This window comes from Porites lutea, chromosome 3 (genome assembly GCF_958299795.1).
Source record: "Porites lutea chromosome 3, jaPorLute2.1, whole genome shotgun sequence".
Taxonomy (NCBI): Eukaryota; Metazoa; Cnidaria; class Anthozoa; order Scleractinia; family Poritidae; genus Porites; species Porites lutea.
The window spans coordinates 49,865,118-49,884,380 of NC_133203.1; the positions used below are offsets into that span (position 1 = coordinate 49,865,118).

Below are 19,263 nucleotides of genomic sequence, written 5' to 3' on the forward strand. Positions count from 1 at the left end.
TAATTAAACAACCTTAGAGATCTTCATTTCACATCACACAAAAACCAATAATATTGCTTTATATCCTCTCCTAATATTTCTTAATTCCAATCCTTACTTTTGCATAAAATCTCTTATCATCAGTTCTTCGGTGGTTTTATGATTTGAACAACTCTTTTAACTATAGATGTTCTTCGGTGGGGGGGTGGGGAGGGGGGTGGAGGGAAGAGTTTACATCTAAATATTCCTCAGAGCAATCTACACAAAAGATATCACTATTATTCTGGCTTCAGTCAAACTAAACTTGTTTTAAAAAGTACCAGCTGATGTAACCTATCTTAATACATTTAGGTCAGCCTTCAGAATCATCTTTGCTTTTGTGTAGCAATAACAGCCTCTTATATTAATTAATTTTGCTACAAGCACATACTTTACTATTAAGAAAAAACAAATGTACAAGAGGTTTCATTCGCCTTCACCATCCTTTTCCTCCAGATTTTCCTGACTCCAAAGAGTTAAATTGTCACGAAGAAGTTGCATTATCAAAGTGCTATCCTTGTGACTGGTATCATCTGATACTTGTTCCAAATCAGCCAATGCATCATCGAACGCCGTTTGCGCAACTTGACAAGCTTTATTTGCTTCCATAGCGATCTCGTAATAGAAAACTGAAAAATTTAGTGCCAACCCGAGCCTTATTGGATGTGTTGGTTTAAGAGTTTGACCCTCCTTGCCCGCTTCCTCATACGCAGCCAGTGACATATCTTTCAACGCTGTAAATGAAGCATCACCACCGTCAGATTTAAGAATCTCGACTTTGTAGCGATAGTAATCGCCCTTCATTTTCAAGTAGAACACTCTAGCTTCGGCGGCATTTTCCGATTGGCTCTTTTGAGCGCTTGGAAACAGTTGTGCCTCGATTAATGTCAAGACTTCGTCACATTTATCGTTCAGTTCTCCTTCAATTTTCAAGCGGTAATCAGTTGCTAATTGTTTTTTCTTGTCTTCGCTTGCCTTCTCTTCCACGCTCTTTAAAATTCGCCACGCACTCCTTCTCGCTCCAACTACGTTCTTGTAAGCGACTGACAGTAAGTTTCTCTCCTCGTCTTTGAGGTCGCCATTGGCGAGTTCGACGACTTCCTTCATCGCCTCTACCATGTCATCGTATCGCTCAGCTTGTTCAGCAATTTTCGCTTTTTCAAGTTCCTTTTCTTTCTGATCCATGGCTTTTCGTTATTAATGCAAGCGAAGTGATATAAAATTTGCAACAGCTTACTCGAACAACACCTTCAGAATCTTTGAGGGAGCGGTGGGCTTCCTAATAATCACATGGCTGGCTCTTTGCCAATGGAAATTGCTCCTTACATCCGGGATAGAATCCGCATAGACTACTCGGTCATACTGGGCAGCGGTATGCTAACGAGGAGAGGCTGCTAAGTCGAAGAGAAAAAATGGCGCTGAGGAGTAAATATTCAGATTTGCCGGGCATTGTAAGTTTTTCTATCATGATCATTTCTTTATTATTTCATAGTTAAGCGTCTGAATTACCCAGATAGATTTTGGCTTTAACCTCTGATTTTATGCCACTGCCTTGAGTACCTTGATGCGAAGCGAAATTGAGTTGAAATTTATGTGTTTCTTACTAAACATAAGCTTACACTGTACATGTATTTGGTCTGTACTGCAGGATAATCAACCCGATGTGTTTGAGACTCCTGATATTGTGGAGAAATCAGATGAAATTGACGGATCATCGGTATTTATTGTTTAATATAAGATTATCCTATCTGACATAAGTGATCTCCTCTGGGCCATTCCATTTTATATACACACCTCCTTATTATAATTAACGAGAATGTCAGAATAAGTATACAAAAAAATGGAATTTCAGATTTTATGAGGGAAAGTAGCAGAAATTTTTTCTTTTGCTGGGCATTAAGTAGGCTTCATTTTGGTGGCAAAAATTTTAAGAAAATCGTTTAGGATCTTAGGATTAGATGGAAGGAAAGTTAGGAGGGTAGTGGAACAAGCTTTTCACGGAAATTTTCTGGTCAATGTTAAGTGGGTTTTTGCCTTTTTCTCCGGCCTCCTTGACTGAACCGTGCTCGGTCTGGTATGGTTTGAAAGATCTCTGTCCTGCAAAAATTTAGCAAACAAAGTTGCCGTTGACCCTTAAAACTGATGACGTCACAAGTGATTGAAGGGATGTGGATTTGCACAGCCAGTTAATTGCAGTTCAGGGGCGAATGGGTAAATAGCAGTTTTTGCGGTTTATCTCCATATGTCCATGGTATGGCTCCTACTTACAGTACAGATCTTCTTCAAGCTTACATTCACCATGGGACCTTAGGAGTTGTTTATATGATACTGGAATGACTTTCCTTCAGGAATGAGATTTGTTCCAGAGTGAAGTTTGTACTGCATTTAAGTGAAAAAATCAAACAGCTTGGCTTAAGACGTTCTTACTCGTACCACTCACCCCAGATAACACTATTTGCAATTTGCAATTTTGAAGGAAGTTTTTTTCAGATTGCCTGAAATTTCATATCAAAACGAGAATTTCATTTGGAAAGAAAACCAGAATGAACTGATTCCAGAATGACTTGTATGGGAACAAAATATCATTTTTTTGTTATCATGAAAGCAAGTACAGAGAAATATTTGGAGATGGAATAAACTCATTCCAGGATGAGCACCTTTGGACCCTTGGAAAAAAGTGTTTTATAAATGTCTCATCATCATCATCATCATCATTATCATCACCATTATTGTTATTATTATTATTATTATTATTATTATTATTATTATTATTATTATTATTATTATTATTGATATTGTGAATTTTCAATTTCAGGTCCAAAATGGAGATGAAAATGTTCACTTGTTAAAAATTGACACTGGTAAAGCATTTGAGAAATTCAGTGGAAAATATTTGGATTCTACTGATTCTGGTGAGGAGATGTTTCATGAGTTCCATTCCTCTTTGACCCATTCCTTTCATCCAGTATAATTTCTTTCATAAATAACTGAATCATTTGATAATGCAATTATAGAGCTCTGACTGGCTTTGCCATCATGGTATATGAGCCATTATACCATGCTCTCCAAATATGGTAACTGTACACATCTGCTCAAAATTAAAAACAAGCTGAAAATCGGTTGTTTTTACAAATAAAGTGGGGAAGAATTGTCAATATTTTGTGGGTGTTTTTAATAAAACAATTATTATTCCACTTGCGCTTGTTGGATATGAGATGATTGTAGCCAACTGGGCGCCATGTGCCTCGTTGGCTATCTACCATCTCATATTCAATGCATACTTGTGGAATAATTGTTAAAGTGCCCCTAACCCTTCAATTTGTTTTCTTTTGGTAGATTTCCATATCTTTCAAGACCTCATTTTCGAAAAAAATTTTCAGAAATATTGAATCCTTTTTTTTTACGAGCGCTAAAAGTTACTGAAATTTTAAAATTTTTGCGCACTATAAGCCCCGCTGGACAAATTTTTGTCTCATGGACTCATTAGGAACAAGCCAATGAGAAGCGTCTGATATTTGACACTTTTTTAGCTGTTACGTAAGAAAAGGACACCATTCCAAAGCACGAAGCATTGAAAGTATATATAGTGCGATCGAAGATTATTAGTATGAAAATATGTCCTCTTCCGAAGAGTTTTCCGACACAAGTAGGGAAGAGTATCTTTCAGACGATTCAGAATGCCTTGACTTTTTGCACAATGTCCTTTTCTTACGTCACGCTCCATATTTGGACACATTTGGCCGAGTGGGGGACTAATGCGAACGATGAAAATATGGACAAGACTGCCTTCACTTTTAGCGCTCGTAAAAAAAAGGATTCAGTGTTTCTGAAAATTTTTTTCGAAAATGAGTTCTTGAAAGATATGGAAATCTACCAAAAGAAAACAAATTGAAGGGTTAGGGGCACTTTAAATAACAGAATAGACCACACTACCTAGAAACTTCCCATAGTCTTTTGGAACAGGAGGGAAGATTCTATACATTCCCTTTAAATTAACTAAGGAAAGAAGGATTCAACAAGGCTTACAGCTTAACGTCATCACCCAACAAAGTGGCCAGTCATCTGAACTGAAAGAGTCATGATATATGATCTTAATAGTAACCTTGGCCTCCTGCTCTAGAGAAGAGCCCATTTCCAAATGTGCTAACCAGGGGACAGTACTTTTTTTAGATTTTTACATCTCACTTAAAGTTAGTTTGGCCAAGGGCTAGCTTGGACTACATAGATTCTCCTTCTCCAGTCACTTTGGTCCAGCATTGGCATTCTGAGTTCTCCCATAGTGGCGAACCCATGTGTGTTATGTACGTGGTCCCTAAACACAACATAAGCTTCGATGTGTCATCCTCTTTGTGTCTAACACAATGCCCAGCTAATCTCTTTCTTCTTTCCCTGATCGTGCTAGAAAGCTTTAAGAGGTGACTGTACGGATCTTTATTTGAGATGTGATTCCTCCAAGAAATGTTAAGTGCCCTGCAAGGCGTCCTAGTATTATGAAGGAAATATAAGAAAAGAAGAGTTGCAATGTAAATATTGTTTAGTATTCTTTTATGCCCCTGAATTCAACTGATGGTAACCATAAACAAAGTTTTAGTTCTTTGTTGTTCTGGTTATTCTTTTTTTGGCATTATTCTTTAGATTTCTCAGGGCAATCTGGCCCAAGGCAGATGAGAGGTTATGCGACAAAAACAGAGTATGAAATGCTAGGAGATGGAACAACTAAGGAAACACCACAGAATAAATTCAACAGACTTCAGCATGAGATAAGAGAGCTTGCAGAGGAACTTGAACATATCAAGGTATCATCCCTATCCCTCCTTATAGTTGACAAAGTAAAAACAATCACAATGAATAAAAATTGTTTTTGTTTTTGTTTTTGTAAAATCCTAAGAAATAAAGTAATAGAAGTAAGCCAAAGTGTTTCCATTTTTATGTTTTTGATGGAGCTGAATACAACAGTTAGTCACCAGACAACGTGGGATTAACGGACGTGAATTTTCCCATATCAGACGACTTCTTACCTACTGTCAGTAGATATGTACTGGACTGATCTGTCATTTTGCAGAACAACATGGATTAAAATTGCATGCAGTACATTCTCTTCAAAAGGAAGATGTGTCAGGACTTCTTCTTATGAGAGACCTCCTGCAGTTTGGCTCTCATAAGAGACCACCTCCCATAATCGACCTCTAACTCTTCGCATTTTGGGAGGTCACTTACGTGAGGTTCGACTGTATGTTAAATGACAGTATCGTTGTTTTACATCATTTGCTCAACTAGGTTTTCTGTAATTCCAAAAACCTCTGTTGAAGCTTACGTGATCTCTGAGCATTGCTGCTTCATTTTAAAATTGTTGTTTTACAGGACACAATGCAAGATGAAAAGGAAGAGAAGAAACTCTCTCCAGTTGTACTCGTACAAGAGGTAAAATCATACTTTAAGGATCAAATTAGTTAGGTGAACTGCCCTACCCTGCTTGATATTCAGGTTTTTTATTTTAAATACATTAAATATCATACTCATGCAATCCATCCTTTTTTTGCTATTAGCTACCTTTTCATTCTGTTAAGATTTTTCTTTTCACAGAATTCACAGAGAGAAACCTCTTGGAGAGCTGTCTCCATTTTGTGTGAATTTGACTCTTAGAAATTAAACTTCAACCCCATTTTAACTCCAACAAAGAACAAAATAACTAGAAAAGTTTTTTTTTTTAGATTTGAAGATTTTATGTATGTTTTTGGTAATTCTTAACCTGTGTCTAATTTCTGTTTTAAGCAGGATGTTAGATGTCAATAAAAATCGATCAGTGGAAAGCTAGTCGATAAGTCGATAGTATTCTATATTAATTTTGTCACTAATTATTGTCGATTGTTATATTTGTCGATAAGAGTCAAAAATCACAGTAATCTCAGGACAGGTAATCAATTTCGATAGACTTTTGAGACATGAACTGAGAATATCTGTTGTGGATCTACGCAAACTTGAGGTGAATGCTGCGTAAGGAGAAGGATTTGGACGTCGCAATTCTTCAAATGCACACGGATAATACCAATTTACAAAAAGATATAAAAACCATTCAAACAAATGCTGCGTCAGCTCAAGTAGACTTTCAATAAAAGTCATTCGTCCAATTTAATATGGTTCAAAACTTTTCAAAGAGATCTTAATGATTTGCTAACTGTTGAAACAGTTGCTTCTGATCCTTTTTGTCCACCAATAGTTTTTGGAAAAAAATTGCACTCTAACACCAATTTTGATGGAAATCAATAATCACACGAAATTTTATGATGGACTTTTATCGATTTCAGATGTTCACTGATTGATTAGTATTGATATTTATTAACAACAATCGATTTTAATTGACTATCGAAATTTTTGACATGTAATGTCCTGTTTTTAGTAATTCTTATTCGTTTTATGAACAACCAAGACAAGACGAGACATTTATTACCATAATTTTGTGTACGATTTCTTAGCACTTAGCTAGCCAAAAATTCTAGTCATGGGGTGCCAAATTAGTTCTATTACAAAACAGATATTACCTGGTAATAAGTAAAAAGCAAAGAGAAAAGAAAAGAAAGAATATGCTGATCTCTTTCATTAGAGAGATTTGGAATCACTTTTACAGCAAATGGCAATCGTCAGCTTGAAGTTGACAATTCTCAAAGTAGGAAATAAGCAGATAAAAACTATGCAAAATAATTTTTATTGATAAGCCTGGCATGACACTACTTATTTTTGTGTAGATATAATATTAGCAGTAAACAGCAAGTAAAAGAAAAATTTAGTCAGTCACATGGTAAAAACTGACATTTGTCATTTGCTGTTTGCTGTAAACTTGACTCTAAATTTCTCTATTGTGTTAGAATAAACTTCATTCATTCATTAATTGACTCATTCATTCATTGTCGTTTATTATATTATCTTTTTACAGGTCCAAACGCTTCAAAAACAGGTACATGCAAATGCTCTTTTCCAAGGTTATCACAGTCATGAAAATTCCTTTAATTTCAGCTGAAGTTCTTTGAATGTCATTGAATACAATAAATTCTTTCATCAAAGAAATTCCTCAAGTTGTCCTTGAATTACATGCATCTTTGAAAAACTAAAAGCTGAATTTAATAATTATTAATAGTTCTTTAAAGGTCCTTGAAGAATTATGTCAAAGGTACTTAGTAATGCACACTTTTGAAGAAGATAACCATACTTCAGACTGATGATGATGGTATTATCAAATTTAGGAGAAACTTCCTTTTGGGGTTGTCACTAAGATTTTAAGTTGCCGGGTAAATACCACAAGTGGACGGGAAATCAAACAGCCAGGGACTTCTTTTGGTTCTGTTTTTCTTCCATTTTCCAATGAAAGTAGCTGAGACCCGGGGACCACATTCATAGTAGCGGGAGGAAATCCCCGGTCCCCAGCTCTTAATGACGGCCAAGTTGTTCTGTGTTCTAAGTGTTTTATTTACATATCTGTTTTTCATTTGTCACATATTCAGCTCGAGGACTTACATCTGGTCAATGTGCTAGGGAAAGAGGTGAGTAAAATTAATAGTGTTAGTGAGTCAGGATGTTAATCATGCCCTCCAACCCAAATAAGAAAGGAAAAGAAAAGAAAATACCAAACAAACAAAAGTCCAAAATGTAATAAGTGTCAGATTGTAGGCATACACACTTGGCTATGAGATATGCACATAGGGATGTCATACGTGAAGTAGCAACCATATTTAGCCGCCTAGTGATCAAATGTTTAGCTTCCTGAAATTAAGAGAAGCAAGTTGAATGACATTGAGTCAGTTATATCGTCAAGCCCTCCGTGCATGTGTCTTGTAGGCACTGAAATTTTTTCAACTACAGTTCAAAGCGGCCAAAGAACCTGGAGTCAATGGCAAATTCAAACCACAACTACAGTAGAACCCCGATAACTTGAACTCCCCTCTAACTCAAACTAAGTCCCATCTCTCTTGGATTTCACCCCACTTGGCAGTCATTTTTACTTGGCTGACTTGAACTCGGATAACTCGAATTCCTCGCTGACTCGAACTAAAGTTACTTCCCCTTGATTAAAATTTCACTGAAATTTAGCCTGATAACTTGAATTCTGGTTCTTGTAACTCCACTCAGATGCTATGTCATTAGCTGTTCTTGTTGTATAAAATTAATTGGTAAAACCACTAATACTAACACTACTGCAATTTGGTTTTGATTGGTGCAACTACAGGCCATGTTTTATCATGAAAAGCATAATTGTGTTACAATTTTGGTTAAAACAAGTTAAATTTGCACTGACTATACACTGAAGTGCTGAAAAATCAGTAACTACTAATATTATTAATATTATTTTATTTCTTTTCCCTTCAGAGCTTGAGTTAATGGGGTCCTACTGTATGGCATTCCCAAGCCAGTCATTCGCACTGTTGGTTCTTAGCTCTAACTGGTTTTATTTATTACAGGCTTTGACAGTGGCATCAACACCTCAAGCAGGATTGTCAGAGTAAGTCTAAAAGTAGTTGTCAAGTTTAGTCATTAAATAAAGAAAGAAATTCACATAAAGCTCTGTCCAAATAATAGTGAAGGGGAGTAGACCTAAACTGTAAGTTCTTTGTTTCAGTTTTATAGAGTACCAGAAAATAGTATGAAATTAATTAGAATTAAATCCAACACTCCAAAAAGACAAGAATAAAGAAACAAATTGTGAAAATTCTATTCAAAATAAATTCTGATAATAATTATGTGATATTCTGTACATGTATGTTTTGGCATTGTTATAGGTTATGCAGGGTAAAACTCCCTGTAAAGCAAACATGTGTTGTTCAGGGAGCCATGTTTATTTTCAACATGCCTTTCCAAGGTAGGCCTGGTTGCTAGGCAACATGGCCGGGTTACATATGTGACACTCCCTTAGTAGGAACAAAAGCAGTCAAATTTTAACCTTAAAAGTCCCAAGATTCCCTTAATTGGAAGTTCACAAAAAAGTCCAAAACTTGTGAACTTTTAACATACAAAAAATAAAAAATTCCCCTTAATTCCGTCTTTGTGAATGATCACATCACAAGGTTTTGTACCCAGACTCAATGTTAACGTCTAGAAAACAATTTATCATAAAATAAGCTCTGGCAGGGGATGAAATACTAGTGTCTTTTGATCTTTGTTTTTTTCTTCAGACGTCTGCAGACTCAACTTGAAGCTTTTAAATCTGCAGAAGCATTAGGTAGCAAGCAAGCAAAGGTACAGTGTTAACTGACAATCCTTTTTTATACCACAAATATGTTACCTCTCTGTTAGTGCCAAGAGTGTCACACTGTTTTTACACTATAATGTAATAAGGTCAATAAAAAATAAAAAGGCATTATCCCCCTTAAACAGCTTTGTTAGATTGTCATGCAGGGGTGCAGGGATGTTGTGGTGATTAGAGCACTCAAGCTGGTGACCCACAGTTGAGTTGACGTGTCAACACCAAATAATGGTTGAGTTTGTAGTTGGTTCTCTCCTCTGCTCCTCAAAATCAGACATTTTTAAATTCCAAGTTGATCAGAAAAATAAGTCTATAATAAGTTGGGCCACAGATCAATCAGTTCATGGAACTTTCAAATGTCACTCTCTTTTTAAATAATGTTAGTTAATTTGTTTGTTTTTTCCAAGCATTCTAGACCATTGTACATCATGAAAATGAATTGAGTCAGACTAATTAAGTTTGACGCCTGAATCAACTGTCCAACTTGTATCACTAATTAAGTTCAATGTCTGAATCAGCCATCATTGAAACTTCTACCATTTGGATAGACTCAAATAGGTATTAAGTCTGGTACTTGAAAAATTTGACGTTTGAACTTGTCCTAAGGTAATACTTAATTAGTAAGTTAATTAACAAGAATCCTCTCCTCCTGCTAGAGTGATGAAAGTTGTGTTACTTATGAGCTGTTTTACAAACCAGAGCATGCTAAGTTCAATCAACTTTCAAAGGTATGACTTTATACTAATTTAACACCTGATTATTTCACTGTCTTTGCTGTTTTTACATCTGTCACAATACTGTCATGTGCTTGCTGTTTGAAGTATACAACCTGTTAAGATGCATTCTTTGATTCTCTAAATTTCTAGTCTCTTTAAGTCAGTTAGCCAGAACCTGTTATATCTTGTGTTCAATGTCCAGTACGTATACAAGATTAATGTATTGGGGAGGTGGTAAGAAACTCATGGCTTGGTGTTGGTTTCTTATCTATGACAGCTCCAACATAAAACACATGTAACATAACATAGACCACGTTTTATCCCAAATTTAAGAGTAGCTATGTGATAAGCTTATGTTTCCTAGTAGAAATAACAATATAAGATACTACCAAAGTTTTTTTTTTAATTTAAAGATGTAATACATAAAATTAGAACTTCTTTGTCAAGCACTAAAACTAAAATTGTGTAAGTTAAAATTTGAATGTTTTAAATTGGGCACAGATTCGCAATTGTCTGAGAGAGAAAAGAAACTGAGAAACCCTTTATGCAGTTTTTTTAACTTAGCAATACTAGTCCACTAGCTCTGGGACAAGTATTGATGGAGAAAATTTTTTTGGAGGTTTTGGAAAGATGTGTGAAGAAGTAAATAGAGTGGTGGCAATAATTCTTTACCCTTTAAGTTCCCAGAGTGACCACTCCCAACAAAATCAATATATCATCAAGAGAAACGGTAAGGAGAATTTTAAAAAAGGTCACCAAAGGGAAAATTCTCTCAACTAACTTTTTAAGGAAATGTGTTAAGATCAGTTTGGAGAATGTTTATGTGCATATTGAGGCTTAAAGGGTTAAAACAATGAGCAAAACAAGAATTAGCTATCAATTTAAGACAAGTGAACTGAAAAATGTAGAGAAGTTGGTGGAGCAATAATTTTTTCAGGCCTTAAAGTCTTGTTACAATAAGCTGAGAATGTGAATGTTTGTACAATCTGTGAAATTATATTCCTGGTAGGTGGTCCTTGAAAATCGCATGAGGACCGTGAAAAGTCCTTGAAAAATGGTTGCAAATCTTTGTATGAACCCTGGACTAAGAAATCTCAGCTTTTTCTTAGAAATCCTATCCTGGGCATCTTGGATTTCACAGATTCAGAGCACATAGTTCATTCTCTTCCATGTTAATCAAACTCAATTATTAGTTATGCAAAGCTCTATTTTAAAGGCATCATTAATTAGTCCAACTCACTTTAGTCCTTGACATGGTGAATCATCCATGCTGCATAACCTAAGATAATTTGTTTTTACATTTACATTAATTGCAGTTGACTGCTGATAACTTAAACTCTCGCTAACTCGAACCTAGTGCTAACTCGAACCCTTGATAACTCGAACCTCGTGCTAACTTGAACCCTCAAATATAACTCAAACCTCCCGCCAACTCAAAGTAATTTTTGTTTCCCTTCAGCTCATGTCTATATAATTGGGGGAAAAACAGTGTACTGAAATCCAAAACTTTGAATTTATTTCAAAACAACCATGTCAATTTTTGTCTTTACTTTTTTGTCAAATTGAGTGTCCATCCTTGTATATTTTATCAAACTTTGTTGTTGTGTTTTAATCAAGGTTTGTTGTTTAATCAATCTATATCTCTTGCTGCCCTTGAAGTAAAGTGTGTCAGATACTTACATTCCCTCCCCATCCATTTGCTTATTTCCTTGTTTCTGGTTATTTGCTTTGAACGCCCAATAACTCAAACTCCCGATAATTCAAACTTTTTTTGATTTCCCTAGAAGGTTTGAGTTATCGGGAGTCGACTGTACATGCTTTACCTTGCAAAATCTATTATAGACACAATCGCGCACTAGACATAATTGCAAGCTTCTGCTTTTGGGTGACTAAAAAAATTGTTATTTTTTTAGATCAGTGAAATGGAACAGAGAGTACAGAAGCTTGAGACAGTTCTTGGCAATGAACCAACTCAGCTCGTAAAAGCACATTTTTTGTTGTTGTCTTGCCTTCCTGTACATACTTAACAATTAATGAATGAGGCTGAGTATCTTATGAAGAATTATGGAGATCGAGGAGGAACGTGCTCCGAGATCTCCATAATTCTTCATATGATACGAAAGCTGAATTCAATAATTGTTTTATTATTCATTCAAAATAATTCCTAGTTTAAAAATGTAGCTAAAACAAGCTTACCTGCATTGATGTTAAGTTTATCTTCGATAGTTTATGTTTAGGTTTGTCCAGCCTCGCAAATATTCGCCAAATAGTAGATGTCACCCTCCGAGTTTTCTTCTTGCTGTTTTTGCTTTGTGTTTAGCCATTATTTCACCTAGTTCCAGCTGTAGTTCTTACTCTTGAAACAAGTGAAGTGTCCGCCATTTTAGTTTTTACAACAAAAACAACTCAATCTCATCCCCAGGTCTTCTCGGTTAATGGTGCATTAACCTGTAGAAGGCTGCATTTTTGATGTCATTTCCTCGTTAAACACAAAATTCTTCCAAATTTGGTCATCTGTAACTAGTTATAGTGAATTATGCGTGTGCTTTTAGCCAATCAGAATTGGGAAAATATTTTGAATGAATAATAAGTTTTGTTTACTTTGTTAGTACAACTGTGTAGCAAACCCATCATCTTCTTACAACAGCCTTTTTTCAGCTATACATAAGTTTGACCACTTTCTCAACCGTGTTCAGCCAGCCCAATTGCAGTTATTATAAACTATCTTTTTGTTGTGCTCAACCAACTCTTTTTTTTTTCTGTCAAGTTCTTGATAAGAAATAATAATGATGAATAAAGTATGAAAATCGCAAATTCACCATTTTCACATAGACCATAATATACCTTGTTTACCCCCCAAAATTTTGCATAACCATCGTTTCCAATTTTTCCTGGGTATTACTGTCATCCCAAGAGAAATCAAAGAAAATCGTTATGCAAAATTTGGGGGGAGGGGAGGTAAAAGAGGTGCATTATACTCTGTATGAGAATGGTGAATTAGTTACTGCGGTTTGAAGAATTAATTGAAAGAAGATCGTCTTAGTTATAGATGCCAGGCTTGTAAGGGAGTTGAACCCTTGATCTCTGTCAACCTGGTGTAGCACTCTTCCAACTGGGAGTAGGACCTGATTAAGGATTAATAATCTTGCAGTGAAACCACGCTCTGTAGACACCCATATATAACAGACAGTTTCATTTGTCACAACAAAAACATCATACATTGTCTCTAACATTAACCCGGTTAATACAGACACTGGTTAATTCTGGACAATGGACACTTTTCTATGGCCCAAGTCACATTCTCTCATATTATTATATCATCATTTCCACTATACAGCCACTGGTTATCTGTGCACTGTCCATGACTTAATATCTTACCAGTGAAAACCTAACAGAAACAGAGAATGACCTTTCAAACCTTCTGTCTAATGTTCAGTCAATCTGGCTGGGTTCCGAACTTAAAGCATCAGTACATAGTAACGTGTCCCCTATGTTTTTTCTAAGAGCCTGCTTAATATGGACACTAGGATAATACAGACTTTAGCGCATGTCCCCTTGGTATCTATATTAACTCGGTTACACTGTATATTGTATGCATTCAAAAGCTGCAAGTAGAGTAAATGTTATTAGGACGGAATCCATCAGGAAATTGACTAGTTTTAATTTTCAGTGGACAAAAACCTTGTACCAGAATAATTTTAAGCATATTGCCTTCTTTTTCACATTATTCAATGGCTATAGATGTAATTAGTTATCTGTAATAACACCAAAGAAAATTTTTTTATGGGAGCTGTAGAAAATTAATATCAAATTTCACAAAATTACATCATCTTACACGTGAAATTTTCAGAATTTTATCTGTGTTTTCACATTTCTTGTGAAATATGACATTTATTTTCTCAGGCTCCCATGAGAAATTGTCTTTGGTGTTATTACAGATAACTATTTTTATCTCCAGCCCTTGAAAAGTGTACAAAAGATGGTTAAAAGCAAAACTCACAAAAGACTTGTTTCATGGAAATCTCACCTTGAATTGCTACTAACCAGTCTTTTGTAATCTTATATTGTTTATGGGTTATTCTGGTACAAGGTTTTTCTCCACTGAAAATTAAAATTACTCAATTTCCTAATGGATTCCGTCTTAACCATGAGGCATTTTTGTCTTAATTTACAGTCTGCAATAACTACTGATCTTGAAATAAAGGAGAAAAATTTGTTGGTTAGTATTACCTTATGCCTTATACAAAATAATTAACAATTATTGAATGAGGCTGATTATGATCTGAAAGACTTATGCAGATCAAGGAGGCCAAGATGGATAATACCCTCCAAGATTTCCATAAATCTTCAGATTATAATATGAAAGCCGACTCCAATGTTTTATTGTTAATTTAAAATGATTTTTACTGTAAAAAATTCTTATCCCAATCGACGTTAAGTTCATGGGATGTTTAGTCTAACAGGTACTCTTCAAATAGCAGTTTTTATCCTTCGAGTTGTGTTTTTATTGTTCTTGGTACGTTTTTAGGCAATAGTTTAGCAATTTCTTCTTCTCAAAATGTGTGAAATTCTACGCCATATATTTCTCCAGTTCTACCAAAATAGCTGAGCTAACACAGCCTTGTCTCAGAGCTTCTTGGTTGCTGTGGCTTTTCTGGCGGTATCCACAAAGTCTTCATGATCGATCATTTTACCAGATACTACAAAAATGTCTTCGAAATTGGTCAATGCTTGCTGATTATAAAGAATTAGACAGGGGATCTGAGCCAATCAGAAACGGAGAATAATTTTGAATGAAAAAAGTAATTTTTTTACTCCAAGAAACAGATCTGTCTCACTATAATATTAAAAAATTAGGATTTCCGAAAAAAAAATTTTTGTCAATTTTTTCTTTGGCTGCTATTAGAAGAGCAAGAGTTTAACTGAAATAACTTGTATCTTGGTTAGATTATTTTTATCCAATTGAAACACTCTATGCTGCTTGTATCAGCTCACACCAGTTTCTGTTCCAAAGATGCAGGACAAGGCCTTAGGGAAGCTGTGCTTTTTCAACTGATGTTAAGCAAACACTGCTTTTGCATCGTTAATTCTTGTACAATCTGGGGTGCAAAAAAGTTAGCAATTGCAACGTATATAAAAATGTTTGTCATTATTAATGGTTTCTATAAATCCTTTGTTCATTTTTTGAACAATAGGCTGCAGCATCAGCTCTTGAAGCAAAGGTTGCATTACTCGATGCCAATCACATTGAACACGTTGATGCACGCTTACAGGTAGGTCAATAGGTAGTGATATCCTATGCTTAACGTGGTGGAGTGACAAGGAACTCTGCTTCATATTGGCTTTCCCTGGTTTATAAATCCTGTACGTTCACGTTTTTTATGTCGCAGTCATTCACTGTCTTCGTCTTCTTCTATTTTTAATTGTTTTGTCTGTTTACAGGGTATTTTACACCACATTAGTGCTTTATCTGAGAAAAAGGAAGAAGCTGAAAACAGTGCTAAAGAAAACAAGGTGCCGTTTGAAGATTGTCTATACCTTGCATCAAATTTTACATGTAGTATTATGCCTTGTTCAAAAAGTTAGTTGACTTCAAGACTGCGATTTAAGAAAAATTTTTTGTACAAGGTACAGTTGTAAGATTTTCTTACTTTAGTGACAAATTTTACACGCCCTGTAGCCGCTCGCGGATTCAGCTTTTTAATAAATAGAGGATATAACATAGTCGCGCGGAGATACGAAATTTCTCTTCGAGTGTTGCGCTCACTCGTGAAGTACTTTTCAACAGGATTTGCGGGATTTAAAATTTATCCTGGAAATAAAAGGCTTACAGTTTTTAAATACTTTTTTAGGTTTCAGAATTATATGATCTTCTGAACAAATGGGACTCCTTTGTTGATGTGGTACCTGATCTGGTAAGTTACTTATAGTGTTCCGATCTAGCACGGCTTAATCCATCACAACTAACTTAACTGCTAGAAAAATGATAGAGTGTGGTCAACCGACCACACTTGTCTCCCAGACTAGAGGCGAGTTAGCTAAGGGCGCTTTCTATTTGCCAGAACTGACCTTAATGAGAATTTCACTCTAAATCAAAACTCTCCAGCCAGATAAGTCAAATCCTAAAAAGAGTGCAGGAAGGAGATGGTTTTTCAGCAAAAACCCCAGGAAAAAGCCGATCTCATTGTCAAAATGACTGGTCCGGCAATGATCCGGCCGATCATTTCTGACTTTTGGAAAGCGTCCCAAGACTTATCTTTATATGCTTGTATAATAGATTGGTAGTGAGTCTCATGTAAGACGCGTCATTCCCCCATGCCCTCTATAAATAGGGAAAATGAGTTGACAGTCAAGTGTTTTTCAGTGTAATTCATATCACTCGGACAACGCAAGTTAGAATTTAATAGCCTGTTATAATTTACTTTGAATATTGCAGTAATTTATTTATTTAGTAAGTTCCAAACGAAACGTGACTAAATGAAGCATTTTTTTAAGAAGACCTTATCTCCAAGGACGATAGATTTAAGTTTAGACAAGGGAAAGTCGAGTCGCACTCGTCCATTAACTCTTGAGGTTAATTTTTTTCCTTACCCCAGAACTTTCTGATGTTTCTTGATATGTGGCCCAACCCTAGTTGCATTTTTAACTTTTGAAATTAAGAATTGGGGCCCCGACTTATTTTTTCTTTCACATCTTAAACTTTATTTCTAGATAACAAGACTGCAGACTTTGAAAGCTCTTCATGAACAAGGTACTTACTAACTTAAGCTGCTTTTCATCGGAAAAATACTTATCCGGACTCTTGAATCCTAAAACGGATTTTTTTATCTCAACCTAGGGAAACCATGAGTTTATTCGCAACTCACACACTGTTCCATGACAAACTCGTTTGCCCCCAAACTTTGCATAAGCATTGTTTTCAATTTCTCTCGGGCTTAAAACCGTGCACGCTCGGGACTGATGGAAGTTGCGAATGAAGCTCGCATGGCCAAAGCTTGACCAAATACTGCTTAGGACTACTGCTCTACCCACCCCCCCTCCCCCCCCCCCCGCCCCGGCCTTGACGGGATCGTTGTAGTCCATTGCAGAGTTATCGGCCTCAATAGTAGCGAGCTTAAAGGAGCTGTGTCACGAATTTTGTCAAAATTCTAACATATAGGAGCTGCCAGCAAACTTCTTTCAAACATATACGTAATCGCTCAAAACATTAAAGGAAGGTATTTTTAACACAGAAAAAACAAAAGGAAGCACGGATGGACAAACTTGAAGAAGATTAAAACGGATTGAAATTGTGGGTTTCTTAAATCTTGTTACCCCTAACAGTTTTTCAAAGTTTATCTTTGTTGTTAAGCACCAGACGTTCTTGGTACCACGGACGCCAACCGGAAGTGTTTTTGCAGCATGACACCTACTGCGCATGTCAAGACGTTCTTGAGTTGCGGTCACGGATTTCAAAACGCGAGTTCTCTGGTTGAAACCAGAGGTTCAAATTCTGGGTTCTTCGAAGAGTATTCGTCATACAAAAGTAGAAATTCTTCGTCTGAAATCATGTTTTCTTCGTAGGAAAGAAACAAAAACTTGGCGCAAATCTTTGAAACACATTTTCAAATGAATTATTCTGTCGGCATTCGTGATGGTTTCACGTTGGTTTGCTTAATGATTTGCATTTGGAGCGTAAACCGCTTCCCCGATCCAGTTCTGCGTGGCCAGCCATACCGTTCGTGAATCAAGAACGTCTGGTGCTTAAGTTCCCTAATGTTGCTTAAGCTCCCTAACGACGCACGTCATGCCTTGGCGATAACAAATTTGTATTACTAATTGTCCCTGCTCTTGTAAAGATGATCTGCCCAAAAATTTAAGCAAAACTGAGAATGGAAAAGTCCACTTCCGGTTGACGTGTGTCTCTCAAAGAACGCCTTTGCATAAAGTCCCCAGTGCGTAAACGATCTACATGATTCCAGTTGTTGGAAAGGTGGACAATTTAACGTTATTTTGTTGTTATTACATTGTAGCAAGCCAGTTTGGTCAGTCATTACTTCAACTTGACTCGTCTCAGTCCACATTGAAATCCCAGATGCAGAATCAAGCAAAATTGTTGAACGAGGTTAATATTGTTAATGATATAGGAAATAAATCATGTTTGAACTGCGACGATCATTTCTTCATTTTCGAGGTTAATATTGTTAAATCCATTAACGCGTTGTGTATTATTGTAAGGGACAGTGAAATACCATACAACACTGAGGACGAGAAAAATGAGACACAACACCTGCAATTCACAATGGAGGGCACAGTTCCCTCTTCTGTACTTTTAATGTATAAGTTAGCCTGCGAGCAAACTCTCCTCTTGCGAGAAGTCACGCGCGAGCGGCACGCGCGTTCACTGATGGCTTGGCTTGCCTCGCTCGCCACCCAGTGTGTAGGTATAGCCTGGCATCATCACCAACGAGATGGCTGGAATAAAACTGAACATTATTATACCCATTGCGCTCATCTGACCCCCAAAAGGAATCCTGTTTACAGGCTACTGTCACAAAAAGGCGTTTATCCTGCTGTTATTTCTCGTATTATGGCTGCTTGCCTTTCTTTTGTGAATGCCCAGTTGAAACATTTTTTTCCTTGTTTTTTTGTGTTTTTTTTTTTCAGCTGGAAGCCAGCTTCACAGCAAACGTAGCTGCCATTGAAGCCAACTGCGCAAGAGTAGAAGCGCGAATGAATGCTCTGCTTGAAAAGTTCGAGACCAAGGGACGGTGATAGAAATAAAGAAAAGGGAAGCAAAACTGGTTAGCTGATAAATAAGTAAAGACTAAGGAAACAGTTGCTCTTAACATTAGAGACCTTTAGATTCTACAACGAGAAGGACTACGAGTACGATATTTTCTTAATGCTAAGAAGTGCGCGCGCGTGAACCAACGTGATAGCTGTCGTCATTCTACCACGAATTTTAGCGTGAATGTCGTACTGGCTGAAACAAGTTATCAAATGCTAGAGGTTTTATCATTTTGCGATCGGGAAAGGGATCAATCTCATTCAAAAAAGATAACAGTGCTAACTTTTTGGTGAATCAATCGTACAGTGAAACTTTCCGACAAAAAACCTTCAGTCAAATTTCCTACTCGCAGTCGTTCTTGTACTCGAATCTAAAGGTCTCTACTTATGAGACGAACCGAACAAGGAAATATTTAAAAAGCCTCTTGCTCTTTTCCATTCAATTTTAAGGTCTTTAAATCCAGGGTCGAGTTGTTCAAAGCTGGGTTAAGATAACCCAGGGTTAGTGCGAGATTTGAATTCAGATTT

At 36.4% G+C, this 19,263-nt stretch overlaps 2 protein-coding genes across 2 annotated transcripts; one reads left to right on the top strand and one right to left on the bottom strand.

Annotated features, from left to right (window-relative positions):
• Positions 1–406: 406 nt before the first annotated feature.
• LOC140931357 (14-3-3 protein beta/alpha-B-like) lies at positions 407–1,295 on the bottom strand. The gene has a single exon (XM_073381155.1). The coding sequence runs from the start codon at positions 1,201–1,203 to the stop codon at positions 445–447; it is 759 nt and encodes a 252-aa protein (XP_073237256.1). The 5' UTR covers positions 1,204–1,295; the 3' UTR covers positions 407–444.
• Positions 1,296–1,388: 93 nt separating this feature from the next.
• On the top strand, positions 1,389–19,263 carry LOC140931358 (dynactin subunit 2-like). The gene is made up of 18 exons (XM_073381156.1): positions 1,389–1,469; positions 1,667–1,735; positions 2,834–2,930; positions 4,654–4,814; positions 5,380–5,439; positions 6,950–6,970; positions 7,515–7,553; positions 8,469–8,509; positions 9,180–9,243; positions 9,907–9,978; positions 11,880–11,945; positions 14,141–14,185; positions 15,162–15,239; positions 15,409–15,480; positions 15,819–15,881; positions 16,678–16,717; positions 17,979–18,070; positions 18,613–19,263. The coding sequence occupies exons 1-18, from the start codon at positions 1,431–1,433 to the stop codon at positions 18,718–18,720; spliced, it is 1,227 nt and encodes a 408-aa protein (XP_073237257.1). The 5' UTR covers positions 1,389–1,430; the 3' UTR covers positions 18,721–19,263.